We start from the raw sequence: 22,322 nt of genomic DNA on the forward strand, positions 1-22,322 counted from the left end.
AGTACCTATCTTAGTAAGAAACTCCTTAACTTATAAAAATTTAATAATACTTATTCTAACCTCTACTACTTTATATAATAGATTTATAGTAAAATAGATACTAACTTAGATTATTTTCTAGTTATTAAAGCCTAACTAACCTATATAATAGGATATCTAATTAAAAAGGCTTATAAACTAATCCTATCTAAGATAAGACTTAATATTTCCTAGTTCCTAAATTATTCTAACTTACTTAATTATCTAGAAATAATATTTAAAGATCCTAATTAAGTTTAAAATATTTAAAACTATCTCTATAATTAGAAATAAAGAAACTTAGACTTTAATACTTACTTTATAAAGTTTTATTATCTTACTTTAGAAAAAGAAATATTTAATAACTTTTTAATATCTTTTTTAACCTAAAATATTTTAATTAAATTCTAAGATATATTACTTTATAATCCTATCTTATTTTAAGATTTCTAAGAATATACTAACTACCTCTAGTTACTAGAAAACTATTACTACTAATACTAGCTATAAGTATTCTATTCTTGCCTGATATCTAGTTCCTATTACTCTAGCCTAGTAGTATTAAGGAATCTCCCTAGTTCTATCTTATCTAATTACTTAATTATACCTCCCATACCTAGAAGAGATTTAAATACTATAAATCTATTTTATACCTACTATATACTATACTCTCCTAAGAGAGAATAATATAAGTATAAGGAATACTTCTACTATAGAGATAAAGTATATTATATAAAGAATTACTTTTTATTTAATTAATATTTTATATAAATTTAAGAATAAATAAATATACTAGTATACTATCCTAGCCTAACCTTTATTATAATATTGCCTGCTCTCTATATTATAGCTTGGAATAACTATTTTACTATCCTAGAGAAACCTAACTAACTATACTCCTTTAATACCCTACCTAACTTAGAAAATAGAGTCTGCCTGACTATAGTTACTATCTAGTACTAGAATATATATAGAAACTCTTATTACTAGATATATTATTTTATTTATCCTATATTATTACTAAATTAACTAACTTCTCTAATTCCTATTATATACATGCTAACCTAATAGTATAGCAGGTATAATTATACTAGAAAAACCTAAAAATACTAACTTATATTATAATTAATTCTAGAATTAAAGAAGTTAGCTTTATAGATTACTAATAAATAAAAATATATAGATTAAAGACTATTTTACTTCCTTATTTAATATTCCTGTCTAGCTTTTATAATAAGGAGATAAAAGAAGGTATAGTAACTTATTATATAAAAGTTAATTTATTATTAAATAATTATTATAACTAGAAATCTATCTTTTATATTACCTATCTCTCCTACTATCTAATTATCCTAAGACTAGCCTAACTTATTATATATAACCTAAAGATATATTTCTCTAATTAAATAATTATATTTAATAGCTAATATTATTATAAATACTATAATATATCTTTTAAGCCTATAAGAATAAAGGCTCTAATAAATATTTTCTAGAAAAATTAATTTAAGTAACTAAATTAATAAGAAGAATTATTAAAGTTAAAACTTTTTATATTTATAGAAATATACTAAATATTCTTAAAAGTACTAATTATATATACTTACTATCTAGTATAGAAACTATACTAGATCTTATTAGATAAAGTTAATAAAGAACTAAAGTATAAAAATATTAATTTTAAATTATTACTTATACTTTCTCTAGAATTATAAGATTTTTAAGATATATTTAATTCTTAAGAAGTAAAGAAGTTACTACTATATTAATTATATAATTATAATATTAAGATCTAAGAAGGAAAATAGCCTTTATTTAATAAATTATACTTAATATTATAAGTATAATTAATTATTTTAAAGGAATAGTTAGAAAAGAATCTAAAAAAAGATTTTATATATTCTAGCTTATTTCTAGTTATTTCTTTTATCTTATTTATTAATAAACCTAAAAATAGCCTTTGCCTATATATAGATTACTAAGGACTAAATATTATATTAGTTAAGAATTATTATTTATTATCTCTAATTAAAGAAATCTTAAATAACCTGCAGGGAATATAGTACTTTTTTAAGATTAATTTAGTAGTTACTTTTAATAATATTTATATTAAAAAGGGATTAAAGTACTTGACTATTTTTTAAACTTATTTTAAGCTATATAAATCCCTAATTATATTATTTAGCCTAACTAATACTCTAGCTATCTTCTAATATTTTATAAATAATATTCTATAATAGTATATAGATATATTTTATAATATATTTCTAGATAATATTCTAATTTATAATTATATAAGAAAAGAATATATTAAATACTTAAAATAAATATTATAAATTCTAAGAAATAATAATTTATATATAAAGATATTTAAGTATAAATTTTACTAGCTAGAAATTAAGTTTTTAAATATTATTATTAAAAGAGAAGATATTTATATAAATCTTAAGAAAATTAAGACTATAATAGATTAGAAGCTACTTAAGATAGTTACTAATATTAAGAATTTTATAAAATTTACTAGATTCTACTAATATTTTATTAAAGAATTCTTATAGATTCTTGTGCCTATTACTATCTTAGAGAAAAAAGAAATCTTATTCTTATAAATTTTAACTTACTAAACTACTTTTAAAATACTAAAAATAGAATTTATTAAGGAACTAATACTAAAATTTTTTAATTAAAATTAATTAATTATTTTAAAAATTAATATCTTAGATTTTATATTTACTAGAGTATTATTATAATATAATAATAATAAAATTCTATATCTAGTAAGATTTTACTTAAAAAAAATAATTTTAATTAAGTATAATTATAAGATATATAATAAAGAATTACTAGTAATTATTTATTACTTAAAAAAATAGATTCTAGAACTAGAAAAATACTAGTATTTAATTAAGATTATAATTAATTATAAAAATCTAGAGTATTTTATAATAATTAAAATATTAAACTAATAATAAGCCTAATAATCTAAATTTTTATCCTACTTTAATTTTATAATTAATTATTACCTGGACAAGTATAGAATAAAACTAGATAATTTAACTAGAAGGTTATAGAATCTCTCTAAAGAGGGGGATAAATACTTACTATATTAAAGTTAAATAATATTAAAAAGAGAAAACTTAGTAAGCTTCCTATTTAAATATTTAGAGAAGTTATAAAGCTAGTAGATATTATAATTAATCTAGCTCTAAACTATTATTAGAAAGAAGTTAGTATACTTCTAGCTACCTAAATTTAAAGAAAAAGAGACTATCTAGCTCCCTAAATAGCTAAGAAAGTATCTAGATAGGGGTTATAAATAAGATCTAGCTCCTAATAATATTTTAGAAAGTCTAGAAAAAAATTATAATTATTATTTATTAATTATATTATTTAAATATACTTACTATTCTAGACTCCTATTTTACTATAATTAATTATATATTCCTAATATAGAAAAATTAAAGGTAGAACTAATATATAAATATTATAAGAATATAATTACTAGTTATTAAGATAGATTAAAAACTTATAAATTATTATTATAATTATATTACTAGCCTAGAATACTATAGTTTATAAAATAATAGATTTATAATTACTATACTTATAAATAATCTATATTTTATTAAAATAAATATTAAGAAATACTCTATTTTTTACTTATATCTAAAAATTCTTAAAAAGATATATTTATTAATTTTATTATATATTTATCTTAAAGCTTAGGCTTTAATACTATTATAATAATAATTAATTAATTAATAAAATTTTAATACTATATTCCCTATAATAATACCTATAATATTAAGGAAGCTACCTATTTATTCTAAAACTATATTTAAAAATTTTATAGATTCTTTAAATTTATTATATTTAATTAAAGATCCTAATTTATATTAATATTCTAGATATATTTAAATTATATTCTAAAAATAAGATTACTCTTATTTATTATTTATTATCTTAAGACTAATAAGTAAATTAAATATATAAATATTATTTTAGAATAATATTTATAAATTTATATTAATTACTTATAAGATAATTAGATTAAATAGCTACTTATAATAAAATTTATTATTAATAATATTAATTTTAAGATTACTAGATACTTCTTATTCTTTACTCTATATAATTTTAATCTTTATATAAGATTTAAGCCTATCCTACCTAATTACTACCTATAAATTTATAATACTTACTAATTTACCTTAATTATAAAATAAATATAGGAATATTACTATACTATTATAATTACTATTTAAGTCTGCTATAAATATTATACTAACTAGAAATACTACTCTATTAGATATTATATTAAGAGCTAATTAATCTAATTAAATATTAAGAATATTATAATCCTATATTTTTAAAAAAAATTAAACTAGAAAAATCTAGGCTTTTTTTTTATTAAAAAGATTATTAGTCCTTATATTTATAAATTAGACTTATCTAAGAATATAAAAATATATCTAGTATTTTATATTAAATTATTATACTTAATTACTAAAAATTTATTATCTAAATAAAAGGAAATTAAATCCCTATATATTAAAGTTAATAGTATTAAAAAATAAGAGATTAAGGAAGTAATTAACTCCTATTAAAATTATTATAACTAAAGTAACTACTTATATTTAAAGTATACTATTAAGTAGATTAAATACTTTATTATTATTAAAATTCCTACTAGCTATCTAGAGAATACTACTAAATATATTATTATTTATTATTACTACTATTCTAGAAAGCTTAAATCTTAGGAATATTTTATTAGAACTTAATTTAAGAAAAAGAATATTATTATAGTATAATTATATACTTATCTAATTAAATTCTATCTTAATTATCTATCTTTACTCCTATATTTAAGCTATATTACCCCTAATCTTATTATAGCTCTTTAAACTATATCCTTATCCTGACCTAACTCCTACTTATTATACCTGTACATAGATAGCCTGAATATACACCCTGCCATTAGCTACACCTACTGCCCACCTGCTCCCCGTGACATCTAGTATATTATTATATAATCTTATTAACCTATTATATATATTAGTTATTTATAATAATAATAATTAATTTTAATATAGTAATAGCTAGCCTTATATTTATAGCTTATATAATAGCTATAGTAACTAATAAGTTTATAAATAATATAGGGTTTATAATAGCTAGTAATAGGAATAATAATCTTGACTCTATAGACTATATAATACTAGAGGAGGATAAGAAAGAGGATAATAAAGATAATAAAAAAGAGAAATAAAAGAGATTTAATAAATAAAATCTACTAGTTTTAATATTTTAATTTAGATATAAGCTATAATTAAGGGTAGGATCTCTAATAAATATATAAAAGAAAAAAAACTAACTATAAAATCTTATAAAAATTATAAAATCTCTAAATAAATTATATTATATATAGTCTTTATATCTAGTTTTATTAAGATTATTAGCTATATAATATTTATAATATAAGAAAGTATTATATATAATTAATTATAAGAGAAGGCTAGTAATTATAGATTAAGATTTATAATCTATAATAATTAATCCTAGGACTTATTAATAGTTATTATAAAGTAGGAATAGACTAGAAATTAATATTAAGATAACTTAAAGAGAAGTTCTAAAGCCTTTAAATAAAGAATAATATAAAGAATTATATAAATAGTTCTTATATAATTACCTATAAAAATATAGCTAATAATTAAGTACTTATTTAGGCCTATAATAAATAATTAAGTATTATTATAAAGGTCTTCTACTAGTTATAAATTATATAATATTATAATTAATATATTTTTTTTTAATTATAAAGTAGATAGTAGTATACTTAGAAGATTAATTAAGATAATATAATTATAGATAAACTTCTTATAGCTAGCTATTATATTATTTATTAATACCTTATTTATTATATAATAAGGAGTTTCTAGCCCTAGTAAATAAATAGTAATTTTATTATTAAACTTATTTAATTCTATATTTTAGACTATTAAAATAGCTTAATTTATAAAAAAAGTATTATATAGAGGATCCTCTAGAACTATAGATAGAAAAATATACTTATAAAGATTATTAATAGTTTTTATATAGTTTTATATAATATAGTCTGGAAGGATAATTAGATTATTTAGACTAGAATTATAAAATATATAGTTTAGCTAGTTTATATATTTATAATTTATACTAGTTAAAGATAGATATATATTATAGATAAGGTAAAAAATTATTAATTATTATTAAAAAGGAGACTATTATAGATAGACTACTATTATTATAGATTATAGTATCTTAATAATTACTAGTAAAGTCTAGGTAAAGTCCCTATCTATAAGAATTAGGACTCTACTAAATAAATAATTATTTTTATAGATATTTTAAAAAATCTAATTTACTACTTTAAAATTATAATAGTATTATATTAGTATTTTATCCTAGATAATTAAGTTAATCTTATATAATTAATAGACTAGATTAGATTATAAAGAAATAAAATATATAGATACCTTATTTAATTTAAGAGAAATATAAAATATTAAATAGGCTATATAATTATATAGAAGGAGTAAAGTAGTAACTTTTAAAGAAATTATATAGATTACTTACTTTCTTATAATCTAGAGATAATAGTAAATAGCCTGATAAAGAAATATCTTACCTATATTACTAGGCTCCTGGAGGAAGAAACTAGCTATAGTCTTACTAAGGATAGCTATAATAACCTAGTTAAAGTAATTATATTAGTTATTATTTAGATTACTTACTAATTATAGGGTAATTTTAGCTAGATTCTCTAGTAAAGATTATTTTAATATAATATTAGTATTTATCCCTTCTAATTAGAATATTATATCTAGCTTGTAACCCTATACTCCTTAAGAAGCAGGTAAACTATACTATCTTAAGATAGAATTATAAGTCTAAAGAATATAGCCTAAAAAAAAGAAATCTAGATTAAGATATAATTTATTAAGACTTATAGGAACTATTATATATTCTAAGTAATATAATAAATTATTATAGATATTATTTTTATATATATTCTAGAGAACTAATAAATTATTAAATTATAAAATAATTATAAAAAAATTATATAAAGCTAATCTAATTTTATAAATCTTTATTTTATTAAAGATTATATATTATTTATAATTATCTTTTAATAAATTTATAGCTCTATAGGTATTCTTAAAGATTAAATATAAGATATTATTAATTATATATAAGTCTTTAAAAGAGGTAGGGTGTCATGGCGTAGCTGTGTACCTATCTGGTTAGATTCTGCCCTAACTATCTACCTCTACTCCTATATTTAAGCCATGTTGCCCCTAATCCTGTTATAGCTCTTTAAGCTACATCCTTATCCTAACCTGACCCTTACCTATTATACCTATATATAAATAGCCTAAATATATACCTTATTATTAGCTATACCTATTACTTACTTATTTCTTATAATATTATATAGCTCTTACCCCTAGTATGGCTATTACTAGTATATTAAAATAACCTAAACTATCCTTAATTATAAATTTAGTTAAGAAATTTATAAGCTATATTATTAATAATCTTATTATTTAGATTATTTACCTTAAGTTCTATAATAAATATACTAATTTCCTAAAGAAGAAGATTCATGCCCTCTAAAACTAAGTTAATAAAGCTAGCCTAGAGCTAGCTAAGAAGAAGAAAGTAGTACTATACTAGAAGAAAGAACTAGAAATAATTTAATAAAAGTTAATTAAGTCTAAGTATATATTTATTATATTATAGGTTATTATTACCTTTACTATACTTACTTCTACTATTACTCTTACCTTTACTAAATATACTTTTCTTACTAAAATTATAGTAGCTAATATAATAAGAATATCTATATCTATTTTTACTAGCCCTTTCTCTAGTACCTATCTTAGTAAGAAACTTCCTAACCTATAAGAATTTAATAGTACTTATTCTAATCTTTACTACTTTATATAATAGATCTATAATAAAATAAATACTAATCTAGACTATTTTCTAGCTATTAAAGCCTAACTAACCTATATAGTAGGATATTTAACTAAAAAGGCTTATAAACTAATCCTGCTTAAGATAAGACTTAATATCTTCTAATTTCTAGATTATTCTAACTTACTTAACTATCTAAAAATAGTATTTAGAGACCCTAATTAAGTTTAAAATACTTAAAACTACCTCTATAGTTAGAAATAAAGAAACTTAGACTTTAATATTTACTTTATAGAGTTTTATTACCTTACTTTAAAAAAAAAAATATTTAATAACTCTCTAATATTTTTTCTAATTTAAAATATTTTAATTAAATTTTAAAATATATTATTTTATAATTCTACCTTATCTTAAGATTTCTAAGAATATACTAACTATCTTTAATTATTAAAAAACTATTATTATTAATACTAGCTATAAGTATCTTATTCTTACCTAATATCTAGTTTCTATTATTCTAGTCTAGTAGTACTAAGGAATCTTCCTAGTTCTATCTTATCTAGTTACCTAGTCACACTCCTCATATCTAGAAAAAATTTAGATACTATAAATCTATTCTATACCTACTATATACTATACTCCTCTAGGAAAGAATAATATAAGTATAAGAAATATTTTTACTATAAAAATAAAATATATTATATAAAGAATTATCTCTTACTTAATTAATATTTTATATAAATTTAAGAATAAATAAATATACTAGTATATTATTCTAGTCTAATCTTTACTATAGTATTGCCTACTCTTTATATTATAGCTTAAAATAACTATTTTACTATTCTAGAGAAACCTAACTAATTATACTCTCTTAATACCCTACCTAACTTAGAAAATAGAGTCTATCTAGCTATAATTACTACCTAGTACTAGAACATATATAAAAGTCCTTACTACTAGATATACTATTCTACCTATCCTATATTATTACTAAATTAACTAACTCTCCTAACCCCTATTATATACATGCTAACCTAATAGTATAGCAGGTATAACTATACTAAAAAAATCTAAAAATACTAATTTATATTATAACTAATTTTAGAGCTAAAGAAATTAACTTTATAAATTACTAATAAATAAAAATATATAAATTAAAAATTATTCTATTCCTTTATTTAATACTCCTATCTAGTTTCTATAGTAAGGAGATAGAAGAAAATATAGTAACTTATTATATAAAGGCTAATCTATTATTAAATAATTATTATAACTAAAAATCTATCTTCTATATTACTTATCTCTCCTACTACTTAATTATTCTAGGACTAGCCTAACTTACTATATATAACCTAAAAATATATTTCTCTAATTAAATAATTATATTTAATAATTAATATTACTATAAATATTATAATATACCTCTCAAGCTTATAAGAGTAAGGGCCCTAATAAATATCCCCTAGAAGGATTAACCTAAATAATTAAATTAATAAGAAAAATTACTAGAATTAAAACCCCTTATACCTATAAAAATATACTAAATATCTTTAAGAATACTAGCTATATATACCTATTATCTAGTATAGAAACTATACTAGATCTTATTAGATAAAATTAATAAAAAATTAAAGTATAGAGATACTAGTCCTAAATTACTACTTATACTTTCCCTAGAATTATAAGATTTCTAAGATATATTTAATCCCTAAAAAATAAAGAAGCTACTACTATACTAATTATATAATTATAATATTAAGATTTAAGAAGAAAAATAGCCCTTATTTAATAAATTATACTTAATATTATAAGTATAATTAATTACTTTAAAGAAATAACTAGAAGAGAATCTAAAGAAAGATTTTATATATTCTAGCTTATTTCTAGCTATCTCTTCTATCTTATTTATTAATAAACCTAGAGGTAGCCTCTACCTATATATAGATTATTAAGGATTAAATACTATATTAATTAAGAACTATTATTTATTATCTCTAATTAAAAAAATCTTAAATAATTTATAGGGAATATAATACTTCTCTAAAATTAATCTAGTAGCTATCTTTAATAATATTTATATTAAGAAGGAGTTAAAATATCTAATTACTTTTTAAATCTATTTTAGGCTATATAAGTTCCTAATTATATTATTTAGTCTAACTAGTACCCTAGCTACCTTTTAATATTTTATAAATAATATTCTATAATAATATATAAATATATTCTATAATATATTTCTAGATAATATCCTAATTTATAATTATATAAGAAAAAAATATACTAAATACTTAAGGTAAATATTATAAATTCTAAAAAATAATAATCTATATATAAAAATATCTAAGTATAAATTTTACTAGCTAGAAGTTAAGTTTCTAAATATTATTATTAGAAGAGAAGATACCTATATAAATCCTAAGAAAATTAAGATTATAATAGATTAAAAGCTACCTAAAATAATTACTAATATTAAGAATTTTATAGAATTTATTAGGTTCTACTAATACTTTATTAAAGAATTCTCGCAGATTCTTATACTTATTATTACCTTAGAGAAGAAAGGAATCCTATTCTTATAAACTTTAACTTACTAGATTACTTTTAAAATATTAAAAGTAAAATTTATTAAGGAACTAATACTAAGATTTTTTAATTAAAATTAACTAGCTATTTTAAAAATTAATACCTTAGACTTTATATTTACTAGAATATTATTATAATATAATAATAATAGAATTCTATATCTAGTAAGATTCTACTTAAAGAAAATAATTCTAACTAAGTATAATTATAAGATATATAATAAGGAATTACTAGTAATTATTTATTATTTAAAAGAATAAATCCTAGAACTAGAAGAATATTAATATCTAATTAAGATTATAATTAATTATAAAAATCTAGAATATTTTATAATAATTAAGATATTAAACTAATAATAAATTTAATAATCTAAATTCTTATCTTACTTTAATTTTATAATTAATTATTACCCGGGTAAGTATAGGATAAAATTAGATAACTTAATTAAGAGATTATAGAATCTTCCTAAGAAGGGAAATAAATACTTACTATACTAGAATTAAATAATATTAAAAAGAGAAAATTTAATAAGCTTCTTACTTAAATACTTAAAAAAGTTATAGAGCTAGTAGATATTATAATTAATCTAGCTCTAAACTACTACTAGAAGGAAATTAGTATATTTCTAGCTACCTAAGCCTAAAAAAAAAGAAATTATCTAGTTCCTTAAATAGTTAAAAGAGTACCTAGATAAGAATTATAAATAAGATCTAGCCCCTAATAATATTCTAGAAAGTCTAGAAAAGAATTATAATTATTATCTACTAATTATATTATTTAAGTATATCTACTATTCTAGATTCTTATTTTACTATAATTAACTATATATCCCTAATATAAAAGAATTAAAAATAGAATTAATATATAAATATTATAAAAATATAGTTACTAGTTATTAAGGTAGATTAAAAATTTATAAATTACTATTATAATTATATTACTAGTCTAGAATATTATAATTTATAAAATAATAAATTTATAATTACTATACTTATAAATAATCTATATCTTACTAAAATAGATATTAAGGAATACTTTATTTCTTACTTATATTTAAGAATCTCTAGAAAAATATATTTATTAATTTTATTATATATTTATTTTAAAGTTTAGGCTTTAATACTATTATAATAGTAATTAACTAGTTAATAAAGTTTTAATACTATATTTCCTATAATAGTACTTATAATATTAAGAGAGCTACCTACTTATTTTAAGATTATATTTAGAAATTTTATAGATTTCTTAAATCTATTATATTTAATTAAGGATCCTAGTTTATATTAGTATTCTAAATATATCTAAACTATACTTTAAAGATAAGATTACTCTTATTTACTACTTATTACTCTAAGATTAATAAGTAAATTAAATATATAAATATTATTTTAGAATAATATTTATAAGTTTATATTAATTATCTATAAGATAATTAGGCTAAATAGTTATTTATAGTAGAATTTACTACTAATAATACTAATTTTAAGATTACTAGATACTCTTTATTCTTTACTTTATATAATTTTAATTCTTATATAAGATTTAAGTCTATTTTATCTAATTATTATCTATAAATTTATAATATTTACTAATTTACCCTAATTATAAAGTAGATATAAGAATATTATTATATTATTATAGTTATTACTTAAGCCTGCTATAAATACTATACTAACTAGAAATATTACCTTACTAGATACTATATTAAGGGCTAATTAATCTAATTAAATATTAAGAATATTATAATCCTATATTCTTAAAAAAAATTAGACTAGAAAAATCTAGGCTTTTTTTTTATTAGAAGGATTATTAGCCCTTATATCTATAAACTAGACTTATTTAAAAGTATAAAAATATATCTAGTATTTTATATTAAATTATTATATCTAATTACTAAAAACCTATTATTTAGATAAGAGAAAACTAAATCCCTATATATTAAAGTTAATAGTATTAAGAAATAGGAGGTTAAGGAAGTAATTAATTTTTACTAGAATTATTATAACTAAAATAGCTACCTATATTTAAAGTATATTATTAAGTAAGTTAAATACCTTACTATTATTAAAATTCCTACTAGCTATCTAGAGAATACTACTAAATATATTATTATTTATTATTATTACTACCCTAAAAAGCCTGGACTCTAGGAATACTTTACTAGAGCTTAGCTTAAGAGAGAGAATACTATTATAGTATAATTATATACCTATCTAGTTAGATTCTACCCTAATTATCTACCTCTACTCCTATATTTAAGCTATATTACTCCTAATCTTATTATAGCTCTTCAAGCTATATCCTTATCCTAACCTAACCCCTACCTATTGTACCTATATGCAGATAGCCTGAATATACACCCTGCCATTAGCTACACCTACTGCCCGCCTGCTCCCCGTGACATAGGGCCTATTTTAATAATTAGGAGCAAGTATATATAGAATCTCTTATTATAATTAAGGCTATAATAATATAAGTAATTAATTATAAATCTAGCCTAATAAAGTTTTTATATATATCTAGACTAATCTTAAGTAAAGATTTATAATATCTAATTATAAAGATAATATAAGAGACCCTGGAGAATTATAGTAATATTATAATAGAAAAATACTATTAAAAGAGTATAGAAATAAATTAATTAAATTTCTAAATAAATTATAGTATTATTTATATTATAAAAAATAATATACTTCCTAGGCTTATAAATTTAAAGAACTATAACTAGAGACTACTCCTAGTATAATAGAAACTATAGAATATAGTAGATACTTTCTAGTAGATTAAAATAAGTAGACTTTATATAAATTTTAATCTTATTAATTTTTATAATTTATAAAGTTATATAATCTAGATTCTTATAAATATATTTTATAATATATTTAATTATATTAATCCTATAATAGATCTTAATATTTATATAAGACTAGTATTATTTTAAGAAATATAAATTATATAAGATTACTTACTTATTTATAATTAGAAACTTTCTTTCTAATAAATCTTTATTAAAGGTTATATAAGAATAATAATAATATTAATATTAAGAATACTTATACTTATTTAGCTAGGTCTCTAATATATAGGCCTTTAGGAAACCTTTAATATAGTAAATCTTATTAATAATATTACTTTTAGAGGATCTTATTCTATAATATAGAGTATATAGATTAAATACTAGATTATAAGACTAGTAAATTATATAAGTATAGACTAGATTATATAATTCTAGATTATTTATAAAATTAAGTAGTTCTATTAAAATTACTTAATTAATATAATAAGACTCTAAAAAATAATCCTAGCTCTCTAAAAAAAGTAATAAATATATATATAATAGATTATACTTCTAATATTTAATAGTATAAAATTAGTTAATAATTTTTCTAAAAATATTTTTTATATATAAATTCTTAATTAGTATAGCTTACTTTAACTTAAAGATATATATAACTAACTTTAAATAATTATTTAAAGTCTAGCTAGATAGTAATTCCTATATAATTTTATTCTAATAAGAATTTACTATAAAGGTAATAAAGAGAGATAATAATCTATAAAACTAGTAGATTACTATAGTATCCTAAAATAATTATTATATATATTAAGGACTACTAACTATAAAGAAAGAAAAAATAATTTTCTAGCCTATATTAATAAATATATAAATATTATTATTTATATAAACTAAAGTATCCTAAATACTAGTATATAGATTAGATTATATAATATTCTAGTTTTACTTAATCTAGTCAAGCCTAGACTAGTGAATAATAGCCTAAGCATTAACTAAATACTACTACTATAGCTAACTAGCCTATAGCTAGGGACTAAAATACCTATAATACTAGAATAAGTAATAAGTATAAAATACTTAAGCTATAGTATAGGAGTTTTACCTCTTTTTATTAGGGTTATCTAACTATAAACCCTAATACTAGCTAGTATTACCATGCAGGAATAGTATAGGATATTATAATAGGAGGTAGGAAGTATAGCTTAGGTTAATATAGATTAAATCTAGACTATTATTAGGTTAATATAGCTATAGAATAATATTCTAAAAGATATATTAATTAAAATTATCTATAATATTAGGTATGATAGCTATAACCTTATTATAAATAGAAATATTATAATAGTAATAGTCTATATTTTTCTTTATAATTAATTATATATTAGGAGTAAATATAATATTAATAAAAGTATTATAAATTTTTATTATATCTAATTATTTTAGAGTAGTCTTATATAATAGAATAAAAAGATTATATTTTAAAAAAACCTATATAATATAGCTTAAAATAAATATATTAAGATAAGGATTCTAGGTATAATAAATCTTATTACTATATACTAGATTATAAAGCTAAACTTATATAAATATTAATTACTTATTATTTTTAGTAAGTAAGGGGCTATATATATAGTATAACTAGCTATAGATTTAAAAAAGATTATAACCTAAAATCTAGTTATTCCTATAATAGATTAGACTTATAAAATAGATTATACTATTATACTACTAGATATAGTAGTAAAACTTAATAATTTTAGTATCTATACTAGATTATAGATTATATATATCTAATAAAGTAATAATTAGAAATAAATAGATTATATTATATAAATAATATTTAATAAATATAGGATTATATAATATAAAATTATTATTATACTTATTCTTCTAGTAAAGAGCCTTATAATAAGGATATTCTAGATTTATATAGTTAAGAACTAGGAAATATAAAATATATAATTTAGATTAATAGCTCTTGGGATTTAGAGGAGTATTGGTAATAGGAGGTATAGGAGGTATAGGGGGCATAGGGGGAGCTATTAGGAGGGGATACTTAATTATAGAATGGCTATTTCTATAATTATATAGCTGCAAAATATTAGAAACAGGTATATAATAAGGAAGAAACATATCCATGCCTTTCTGCCCACCTAAACCACTACCTGCTTTAGGTGTGCCATATATTCTTTGCAATCACACATTCTTCATGATTTTTTTAATATTTGAAGCTATATAATAATAATAATACTAGTAATTAAAATAAAAAAACTCTCTAGCTTTTTTAATATATCTTATATTATTAATTCCTTTTTAAATTAATTCTTATAAGTATAGAGAAGGTAAAAAACTATATACTTTCTTTTTTTACTTTACTAATCTTCTTTACTTATATTTAGTATTTTTTACCTTCCTATTTTTAATTAATTAAATAATATTATAAATTCTTAAAATCCTATTATTAGATAGACCTTTAATCTAATACTTAATATAAATCTAATATTAAGGCTCTTATATAGTCCTAATCTTTTAAATTACTTCCTAGATTATTTTTAGCTCCTCTAGCTTCTTTACCTAATATTAAAAAAATTTTAATATATTCTACCTTACCTAGTTAGATACCTTATCAAGTTCTTTTATAATCTTTACCTAATTTTTTAGAAGAGCCTCTATTATTACTAGAAGACTATTTTTAATACTAGAGGATAGTAATAATAGTAGAGATAGGATTTAATAAAAATTAATTAATATATTTAGTATATCTATCTAATTTACTAGTTTTTTAATAATTTTAATATTATTAACTAGCTAGATATTATATTCTTTAAAGGTATCTTAAATAATTTACTATAGAAAGATCTAGTTATAGATTAGCTAGATAATCTTTAAGAACTCTACCTTTCTATATAACTTACCCCCCTATTAAGATAGCTTATTATTCTTAAAATAAAATATTCTATTTCTATATTTATATAATCTAGTTAATTAAGGTCTTTTCCTAATATAGCTATAAAAGGTTCTTATTTATTATTATTAGTATTACTAGTATCTTTAGTTTTTTAAAGTATATTTAAAGTATAAAATCAGGTATATTAAATTCTTATATAATTTTTATAATATTTGGTTTTTTTTTACTTTTTAATTATAGTAATAGCTTTAAGCAAGCAAGATTTATTAAAATCTAGAGATTTAGGCATGTTATGTTGTAATAATAATAAAAATAAGTTAAAATATTAAAAATCACGAAGAATATATGATTGCGAAGAATATGTGGCGCACCTAAAGCGGGTAGTGGTTTAGGTGGGCAGAAAGGCATGGATACATAGTAATTAAAATACCTAGCCTAAGAATGCTCAACAGCCGTATAATAGGGCATAGCTAGAAAAAAATCATCCAGGGGCTTCAAAGTCTTGCAGTTAAAATAGTATTTTTAGCCTAGGATAGCCTTATACCTTCACTAGTATTATAGAGAGTACTTAATTAGACTATCTATAGTATTTATAAAGTGCCTTAAATATAATTATAGTATAATAGTAGATTATAAAGCTAGATAATATAGGGAGCCTTGCATCTAACCAGGTTAACTAATATATCTAGATCTATGGCGTGATAAAAAGGAAAAAATGGCCCTACAGGCCATAGTTCTTCCGAACCGCCAGCGCGCGTAGAACTCAGCACGGTGTACGGGTCATACCATGGGTGTTTGAGGGGGACTTTCATATATTATTTAATTGATAAAGAGGGTTATGATAGCACTAGTGGGGTAGAGACAAGTAACGACAGAAAGAAATTAGTAAAAGATATAGAATATATAGCAGGGCAGGAGTATCCCCTAACTCACAGTAATTCCAGACCCGGCAAATTATAACCCACAGTTCAAAATGTAGAGAAGCCCAGGTAATAGTCGATAATAGTTTACAGGCTACTACTAAATACCTAACTATTAGAGGCTAATCTCATCTATACTCTAGGCTTGATTGGAAGCCAGCCCCTGTTTCTGTATCTTTTGACAGTTCGCAATAGAAGTGGTTTTATACAGCCAAGGGCTAATTAGTGCATGTTGAGCTTTACCCAGACAAGGGTGACTTTTTTATCTAACAAGGTTTCTGTTATTATGCAAGAAAAAAATAGTCTTTTCCAGTATCTTAAATTCTAGTTTTTCGAATTCTATCAATCGGCCATTTCTTCAGCTTTTTACTTTGGCTTCCCTCACTTGCAGTGTGGCGCATGGCATCACCTAAGTATTCTAGTAAGCCTTGATATTGGCAATTACTGACTTAAATCTGATACTTTCCCTCTTTATACATTCTAGAAATTAATTTTTGTGGTGATATTTCTGTACCATTAACTAAGATTATGAGGATCCCGAATACTGTATTGTATGTTCAGTTTGGCCTTGCTTTGCAGTCTTGATTAGCCCGCAAAGAGTTTCCTTGGTATCCTATGTGTTTGGCGAGCCACTGTTAAAGTCTCAGTCTTGGGGGGAATCTGACTCGATAATATAAAGTATTCTGTCTTTTAAGAGGACCGTCCGTCACCAAGAGAGAGTTAGGTTCAATAGAGATTATAAAATCAGCGGATTCCTTGTGAACAAGTCAATAAAAACCAAGCTATTTTCTACATATCTATAGATTTAAAGATGGAGATGGACAGATATTGATTAATATACAGGCCTTTATTCTATTTTGCCTCTGGGAGCTGAGGGTTTCGAGGGGAGATATAAGAGTGATAGCATATCTGAAATAATTATTATACTTAAGATGTATTATTACGCGACCTTATGGTAACATGTAGAATATCTTCATTATCTATCTCTTCATTCTAATTAATCCCCTCCCCTTCTTCCGGGTTACCTTCACGGTATGTGTAGAGGCAGCTGTGGGCGTAATGATTAGCTGTAGGCTAATAACTGAGGGTCATAACATATTCTTTTATATAAAACGGGTCTACCATTTTATAGAGTTTTAAATAAGTCCTAATTTTATATGATAAAGTTAACTAAGCTTATCCAGAGCATGCTGTTTATACAAGAAGGAAGCATTTAGTTTAAACTATGGGAAAACCAGAGTATAGTGTTACAGGTTACAACAGAACGCCCTGGAAGAAAGGATATTTAATGTTAGCCCTGCTTGTCATGGTATGATGGTAGCGTAGCATGGCCATATATATAACACAAACCATGCCCTATAAAAGGGATTCGGGCATAACCAGCCATGGCGGATGGTTATAGTGGTCTTTTGGCCTAGTGGTAGAATACTTTCCCGACCAGTAGTTTCTTATACTGCTCTTATCTTCGACACGGCATAGAGATATTGACTCTGTAGTAAATTATCAGTTAGCCTAAAACCCCTTTGTCATTATCTATTTATCTGTGTCTAACTATACGGAGGACCCCGAGTTCCGTAGAAGTAACTTATCCCTTGAAATAGACCATAGGTGTTTGGGCTTCTTATATTACCGAAAGTATTGTTAGACTTGTACTCTTACATATCTAGGACAAATCAGATAGGCAATATGTTTGAGCTCTTGCTAAGGTTCTTTAGTTTTAAGGGGTCTGTCGCCTGCTACCATGTGCCCACAGCAACCTGCATTAAGCTCCTAGTAGAACCCCCTGCTTATCTTATTGTCTTACATCTGATGGCAATAGATAGGATCTAGAGCCCTGTGGAAGAACAAAACTACTGATAATTTGGCTATTTCTCATTTGTTGTAAGGGCTGTTTCTAAGGCAGAGAGATACCCAGAGGGAGAATCCGACTGTTATCAGACATTGGAGATCCCCACACTCACCAATATCACGCAATTTACGCTCTCTGGGCAGGAAGTCAGGGAGCAAATCATTTGCCATACAGGAAATGCCAAGTGGTAGCTAACTAGGCCGTAGTGCTTAGCTGTCAAGTTAGGGAATCCCGGCTGCAACGTCGCCTTTCATAGTCCAGCCTTGGGGTTGCAAGATAGGCCTGTGACCTTATCTTTCCTGATATAGCCGCCTCTCTCGCCTTTATCCATGGCAGTAATTGGCTTTCAATCTCTGTGCCGCCACCACATGGCAGGCTGTCCTAATGCAACCAGATACAATAGCGAGGGTATGTTATGTTGGAGTGCTGGATTCAGTGAATGCCAACATCACTATCAAGCAAGGATAGTAACAGGTGATCCAATATATTTAGGCCACTATTTCCTTTCTAGACCGAAATTCAATTCAATTTGGTCAACATTTCAACATCATAATTTGACAACCTCTCATCATTTAATGGGGTGTGAGGATATTCACGTCTATGGTAGCAGAGTTTGTTCCTAACTAACCCCCTGTTTTTGTATGTCTGTGATACGGAGTACAGAGTACTATCTACCATGTGTAAGTTTCGACTTTTAGCCTTGGGGTTTTTGCAATGTGAATCCTTTCTGGTAGTGCGAGACTGACTCCTTACCAGCTTCCCCAGAGATTGACGAAAAAACGGCCGGCTTACCCGCTGGAAAGGACATTTTACGCCCAGTGAGCGAATCCGATGAGGACGCGCCCACCGCGGAAGAGTTGGAGACCCTGCCTCGCGTGCCCGGACAGCTCCCCATCGTTGCATATCTCATCTGTGTCGTCGAGTTCTCCGAGCGAGCTTCATACTATGGTGTTTCTGGCCTTATCTCTAACTTTGTCAATCGTCCGCTACCCGTCGGCGGCAATGGCTACGGGGCACCCCCGCGAGGAACGCAGCAGACTGCCGGCGCCTTGGGCATGGGGACGGTAAAGGCAAATGCCGTCAACCAATCATTCAGCATGTTGGCTTATTCCCTACCCATGTTATTCGGTTATCTTTCCGATGCTCATACCGGCCGCTTTAAGATGATTTGCTGGGGTGTCCTGGTTTTCGGCATCGCTCACGCCTTGATGGTCGGGTCGACTGCGCCAACACTACTTGCTAATGGAGGTGCTAAGGCTCCCTACTTCATCTCCTTGTATCTTCTGGCAGTCGGTGCGGGTAAGTCGAACTTCTCCTGTCCCTGGTGGGGGGGGATGTTCAGAATTAACAATTTTAGCCATGTTTAAACCCAACGTCTCCCCGCTCCTGCTTGATCAGATGCCCTCCACCAAGCCCAAGACCAAGGTCCTGCCTAGTGGCGAGAAAGTCATCGTTGACCCCGAGGCCACCACTGAGCGTGCTATGCTATGGTTCTATCTGCTCATCAATATTGGTGGCTTCATGCAGGTTGCCACCTCGTATGCTGAGAAGTACATTGGATGGTGGTTGGCGTTTATCCTGCCACTGTTCTTGTATCTTCCGCTCCCTGCCCTCTTGGTATGGATTCATAGAATCGTCATTAATTTGCCTGTTACTGATACTGATCTTCTACTAGTTCTGGCTTCGTAAACGCCTTGTCCTGTACCCCCCCGGCGGTAGTGACCTGCCTAATGTCGTTCGTGTCTTGGGTATCTGCCTCAGTCGTGGAGGTATTTTCCGCATCGGGCGTCACGGCTTTTGGGATGCAGCCAAGCCGTCAGTGATTGCAGCCAAGGGTCTGGACATAAAGACTACATGGAATGATCAGTTTGTCGAAGACGTCCGGCGCACATTCCAGGCCACAGGAATCTTCTGCTTCTTCCCCATTCAATACCTCAACGACAACGGGTTAGGTAATGCGGCAAGCTTCTTGTCGACGATGTTGACAACAAATGGTGTGCCCAACGATGTCATTAGCAACTTCAATTCTCTGAGCATCATTTTATTCGCCCCGATTCTCAACTATATCCTTTACCCGTTGCTCCGTCGCTTCCACATCCGCTACGGCCCCGTCGCCCGTATCACCACCGGATTAGCCATGTCTTCGATTGGCGGTGTCGGCTACACCGTTCTTAACTACTATGCCTACAAACTGGGACCATGTGGCAAGTACGGTTCCTCCGACACATGTGTTGATGCCGACGGCGTTTCTTTGGTGGCTCCCATCACAATTTGGGTATGTATATTGCTACCCCTTATGCGCTCCTTCATGGGAGAACAACACCTGAAGGCCAAGTAATTGTTAACCAGAATACCAGTGGATGGCCATCCCCTTCGCGCTCGGTGGTATCTCCGAACTCTTCGTCAACGTGCCAGCCTACGGTATCGCGTATTCCCGTGCCCCAAAGAACATGCGGGGCTTGGTCTCCGCCATCAATCTACTCAACACCGCTGTTGCTTATGCCATCGGTCTCGCTTGCTCGGCTGTTGTCAGGGATCCATACTTGACCTGGGATTTCGGAGGTCCCTCAATTGCTGGTGGCGTCCTCACCGTTGTCTTCTACTTCACATTCCGCCATATTGACAAGGAAGAATACACGTTAAGCGACAATGATGATTACCATCTCGAGCTTGAAGGCACTGCTAACGTAGTCACGGAAAATTTGCACAACAAGACAACCAACCTAACCCCTGCAATTGCAGAGAGGGAGGAGTTCGGGATCTCACCAAAACAGTGAAGTGCTGACGAAATGAGCAACTGTGCTGCTGTAACTTGGAGACTGCCCGGTAGCGAGCGAGGACACCGGGCTTGTCCTGTTCTATAGAACAATAGCAAGTAATTAACCACTATCAGATTTTTACCTTCCTGTACAATGTAGAAGATTATTTGAATTCACTATATCTACCTTACTTGACCTTGATTGTTAACCCTCAAATCTTCTTGAACTAATTGAGGCTAATTTGGGCAGATGACGTCGGTGCTACCTAGGTACGATGCTGGGGACCATGGTGATGAAGGCTAATATTCGTGGGTTTAGTATAACCAGTACCCTTAGTTGCCGTAGGCACTGCGCTGAAATCCCCGCCACGGATAGGTGTGGAAGTTGATGTGCTCGAGCTTGTAGCCTAAGTATTGTTTTACTCCCAGTTGCAAGCGAAGATATTTTCACCGGCAGTATGTATAGCCACGACATTCCTCCCGGTAGTATTGGTAACGTGCAGAACGCGTCGCAGAACCTGGTATAG

The 22,322-nt window shown here is 25.2% G+C and overlaps 1 protein-coding gene across 1 annotated transcript; it reads left to right on the plus strand.

The window, feature by feature from the left end:
• Positions 1-19,544: 19,544 nt before the first annotated feature.
• On the plus strand, positions 19,545-21,969 carry P175DRAFT_0524075 (putative MFS peptide transporter). The gene is made up of 5 exons (XM_040899345.1): positions 19,545-19,717; positions 19,794-20,336; positions 20,395-20,654; positions 20,713-21,312; positions 21,395-21,969. The coding sequence occupies exons 1-5, from the start codon at positions 19,714-19,716 to the stop codon at positions 21,812-21,814; spliced, it is 1,827 nt and encodes a 608-aa protein (XP_040751129.1). The 5' UTR covers positions 19,545-19,713; the 3' UTR covers positions 21,815-21,969.
• Positions 21,970-22,322: the final 353 nt, after the last annotated feature.

Source organism: Aspergillus ochraceoroseus (assembly GCF_002846915.1).
Source record: "Aspergillus ochraceoroseus IBT 24754 chromosome Unknown P175scaffold_5, whole genome shotgun sequence".
Classification (NCBI taxonomy): domain Eukaryota; kingdom Fungi; phylum Ascomycota; class Eurotiomycetes; order Eurotiales; family Aspergillaceae; genus Aspergillus; species Aspergillus ochraceoroseus.